Raw genomic sequence first — 3,145 nt, 5'->3', positions numbered from 1 at the left:
AACATTTATTGTATGTTTACTTTATGCAAGGTGCTACATTGCCTGGACAGAAAGATGAATAAGATTCCAGTTCTACCCTCAAAGAACTAACAATATGTTGTGGGAGATGCACGTGTGCACATGGTCTAATACTAACAACATGTAGACACATCCCTAGTACTTACCAGAGTATGCCAAGTGATTCAACAGAGGGTTAAAGCAAGGGTTGAAAAAAGGAAAAACTCATCCTCACTATGGATATTAAGAACTTCCTAGTTAAGTTGACATCTCATATACAACTTAAGACAAATCAAGTTTCAATGGGCAAAGATGATGTGGCTTTTACAGAGAAGAAAAACTGACAATTCGTGGATTTGGTTTTAGACTAAACATTTATTTTGTATTTTCCTTTTTAAAGATTTATCTATTTATGCATCAAGAACTGGGGTACAGGTCAGAGGTATAAGGGCAGTGAGAGGCTTCCCCAGAGACAGAGCCTGGAGCAGAACACGCAGATTGATGAAGTACACTGCTGAGGGGAGCAGCGGGTGAGACAGGAGAGGTCTGCTGAGCCATGTGGATCACCTCCGGGTGGGGGATAGAACTCCCACTGAAGCTGCTATGACTGGCTTGCAGTGCTGCACTTTAACCTGTTGTGCCACCAGGAGGCTCTGTTTGTGTATTTAAGAAAATTTTCTTTCTTAGATACCATAGAGTTCTAAATGTTTAAAAATTTGCTTGTCATATTAAATCTTCAATCCATTTGAATTATTTTGTGTGGAAAAAGCAGGTATCCAACCTTATACTTTTTTCCAAAGAGACTAGCCAATTTTCTTATTTCCAGTCATTGAAAATCCACCTGTTCCTCCAATGATTTGCAATATCACCTCCATAATATATCAAATTTCCATTTATATCTTGTTCTCGTTCTACCTGTTTGTCTAATTACATCTTCCTCATGTTCCTATGTCAATTATGTGTCTTCATTATTATAAGATTGTAAAAAGTTTTAACATCTGACTAGGAAATTTGTTGTACTTTACTTTTTATCTTCAAAGTAGTCTTGGTTACAGCCGGATCACTACTCTTTCATATATTCTTTTTAAAAAAAAAAAAAAACTCATAAAGTGTAGAAAGACTTGTGAACTTAGAGTTAAATTAAATTTGAAAACTATCATCAAAGAAGTATCAGATAATGAACATTGTAAATCCCTCCTACTCTTCAATAATTTCAACAATGCTTATACTTTTTTCCCATAAAAGCCTTTCATATATTTTATGCTAGGCACCTAGTAGTTTTTGTTTGTTTGTTTGTTTGTTTAGGTAGTTTTTATTAGATTTCTTCCATTGTCTTTTACTGTTAGATATATTTATTTATCTATAATTTAGGAAGCTTACTAAACACTGTTAATATATTTGCAGCTTTCATGTAAATTATCCTGAATTTACTATGGAGGCACCGCATTTTCTAAATATAGAAATACAGTTTCTATGTATAGTTTTGGCTTCCTTAATTCTTAAATCCCTTATTACTTTTCCTTGTTTTACAGCATTTCCAGGAATAAATGTGATGATACTGGCCATATTTTTCTTATCCCTGGGTTTTAACACTTATTTATTCGATCTTACATTATTATCCTTTGCTCTTATAGGCCAATCAATCAGTATTCTTCTTACCTAATCAATCAATATTTGAGTCAGTACCTTTCTTACCATGATCCCTTTGGATTAATGTTATCTCCAAAGTTAACTATTAGTTGTAAATGAAAGTATACAAAGCAGTCTCATAGCAAATAAGATTCTAATTTCAAATTAAACAAATCTGCTTAGTACTATTAGCCACCATCCCAAGTCCTCTTTTAAAATTTCACCCACAAAACCAATTAAACGTGATGACTGTTCTCCAGCACTGACAAAGAGAAGTATAGGAATCATCTTAAATGATAAAGACACTTACTATAGTCTTTTATTAGAATTACCCTTATGAAATAGTTGCTGCTAGAAGCGGCAGGTGGTTCCAATTAGCAGAACAAGTCTTAGCGGTACCCACCCTGAAGCAATCCGTTCTCCAACCAGCCTGACAACTGAGGAACAGGTGACCCCCTCCACAGGTCCCCAACACTCTGCACCTGCGCAATGGCAACCCCCCACCCCCTCCCGTGCGCCTCCACGCACTACGTCGCTAGCGCTAGCGTCGTAACTTCCAGCCGCTAGTGCCGCCATCTTGCATGCGGCAGCTCCGCGGTCTGTTGAGCTCTCTGAGGAAAAGGCGTGGACAGAGCTGTGCTGCCATGTCGTCGCTGCTGCGGGTGGCCGTGGTGTGCTCGAGTAATCAGAACCGGAGCATGGAGGCACACAGCATCCTCAGCAAACGTGGCTTCAATGTCCGGTCCTTTGGAACAGGGACTCACGTGAAGCTTCCAGGACCCGCCCCCGACAAGCCAAATGTTTACGATTTCAAAACCACGTATGATCAGATGTACAACGATCTCCTGAGGAAGGACAAAGAACTGTATACGCAGAATGGCATCTTACATATGTTGGACAGAAATAAGAGAATCAAACCCCGGCCAGAAAGGTTCCAGAACTGCAAGGATCAGTTCGATCTGATCCTCACCTGTGAGGAGCGAGTATATGACCAGGTGGTGGAAGATCTCAACTCCAGAGAGCAGGAGACCTGTCAGCCGGTGCATGTGATCAACGTGGACATCCAGGACAACCACGAGGAGGCCACCCTGGGGGCCTTTCTTCTCTGCGAGCTCTGCCAGTGCCTCCAGCACATGGAGGACATGGAGAATGAGATCGAGGAGCTGCTGCAGGAGTTCGAGGAGAAGAGCGGCCGCCCCTTCCTGCACACTGTCTGTTTCTACTGACCAGCCTGCCGAGGCCATCTTTCCAGCTTCCTTTTGTGAATACTTTTTCCTGAGTGATACTTGTTTTCACATTTAGATGTTCTTCCCGTGGACGCTAGTACCCAAATAAACTGAATAGGTGGACTGAGAACATACATAAATGCCAGAGTACAAACAATCAGGTTTTCTATCCCACATTTACTGATGAGTAGGATATTGTTTGTAGTTTTTTTTTTCTTTAACCAAAAAAGAAAGCGTTTAGTGTATACTTCCCCCATCCATGTCCATCGCTGTACCCTCCCGTCACCATGCGC

At 40.5% G+C, this 3,145-nt stretch overlaps 1 protein-coding gene across 1 annotated transcript; it reads left to right on the top strand.

Annotated features, from left to right (window-relative positions):
• Positions 1-2,215: 2,215 nt before the first annotated feature.
• LOC101632689 (RNA polymerase II subunit A C-terminal domain phosphatase SSU72) lies at positions 2,216-2,852 on the top strand. Its single transcript, XM_004673887.1, has one exon. The coding sequence runs from the start codon at positions 2,271-2,273 to the stop codon at positions 2,850-2,852; it is 582 nt and encodes a 193-aa protein (XP_004673944.1). The 5' UTR covers positions 2,216-2,270.
• Positions 2,853-3,145: the final 293 nt, after the last annotated feature.

This window comes from Condylura cristata, unplaced genomic scaffold (assembly GCF_000260355.1).
Source record: "Condylura cristata isolate star-nosed mole 26May11 unplaced genomic scaffold, ConCri1.0 scaffold00001, whole genome shotgun sequence".
Taxonomy (NCBI): domain Eukaryota; kingdom Metazoa; phylum Chordata; class Mammalia; order Eulipotyphla; family Talpidae; genus Condylura; species Condylura cristata.
Note: the sequence above shows the minus strand (reverse complement) of the source record. Positions and strands in the feature narration are given on the sequence as shown.

Bases quoted from the DNA above. Each gene is read 5' to 3' on its own strand.
- LOC101632689 (XM_004673887.1), top strand. From the start codon at position 2,271: ATGTCGTCGCTGCTGCGGGTGGCCGTGGTGTGCTCGAGTAATCAGAAC.